The sequence below is a fragment of the Penaeus monodon genome, chromosome 22 (genome assembly GCF_015228065.2).
Source record: "Penaeus monodon isolate SGIC_2016 chromosome 22, NSTDA_Pmon_1, whole genome shotgun sequence".
Lineage (NCBI taxonomy): Eukaryota > Metazoa > Arthropoda > Malacostraca > Decapoda > Penaeidae > Penaeus > Penaeus monodon.
The window spans coordinates 39,746,253-39,746,729 of NC_051407.1; the positions used below are offsets into that span (position 1 = coordinate 39,746,253).

A 477-nucleotide genomic window follows, 5' to 3' on the forward strand; every position below is an offset into this window, starting at 1 on the left:
TTAAAGATATTTAAAGATAAATCTTTTGCTTTAATACCTTCCTATCCTAGGTCCCAACTGGAAACTGAAACCATACCGCCTCCAACATTTAATCAATCATATAACGAAGTATGAACACTCACAATGTCACCCGAGACTTCACATTCAGTTCGAACCATTCAACTCCCCCAAAACGAATGTAAACAAAGACTTATTTTCCTCTTTCCAATTCGTACAGGTAACCGGTGTCGAATACCTTCCTTGGTATGAAGACGTCTACAACCAAACATGGAACTCAACCAAATTCCAGAAGAACCTGAGCAACCCGGTGTTCATAGGGTGGTGGACCTACCCATACTACCACTGCGACACCAAGCGCTGGCTCCTGAGTTACACTGTGCCCCTGATCACTGACCTGATCTCTGGCGGAAACACCAACGTTAACACTGCGCCGAAAATCAGGTGGGGGCGTTGAGGGCTTTGTGTGTTGTCTGTGGT

The 477-nt window shown here is 45.1% G+C and overlaps 1 protein-coding gene across 1 annotated transcript in view; it reads left to right on the top strand.

Annotated features, from left to right (window-relative positions):
- Nucleotides 1-477, top strand: part of LOC119587433 (probable G-protein coupled receptor CG31760) — a 44,880-nt gene that overhangs the window by 40,404 nt on the left and 3,999 nt on the right. Inside the window, exon 5 of the mRNA XM_037936164.1 lies at nt 218-441. Within this exon, the coding sequence (XP_037792092.1) occupies nt 218-441 (224 nt within the window). The remainder of the gene's footprint in view (nt 1-217; nt 442-477) is intronic.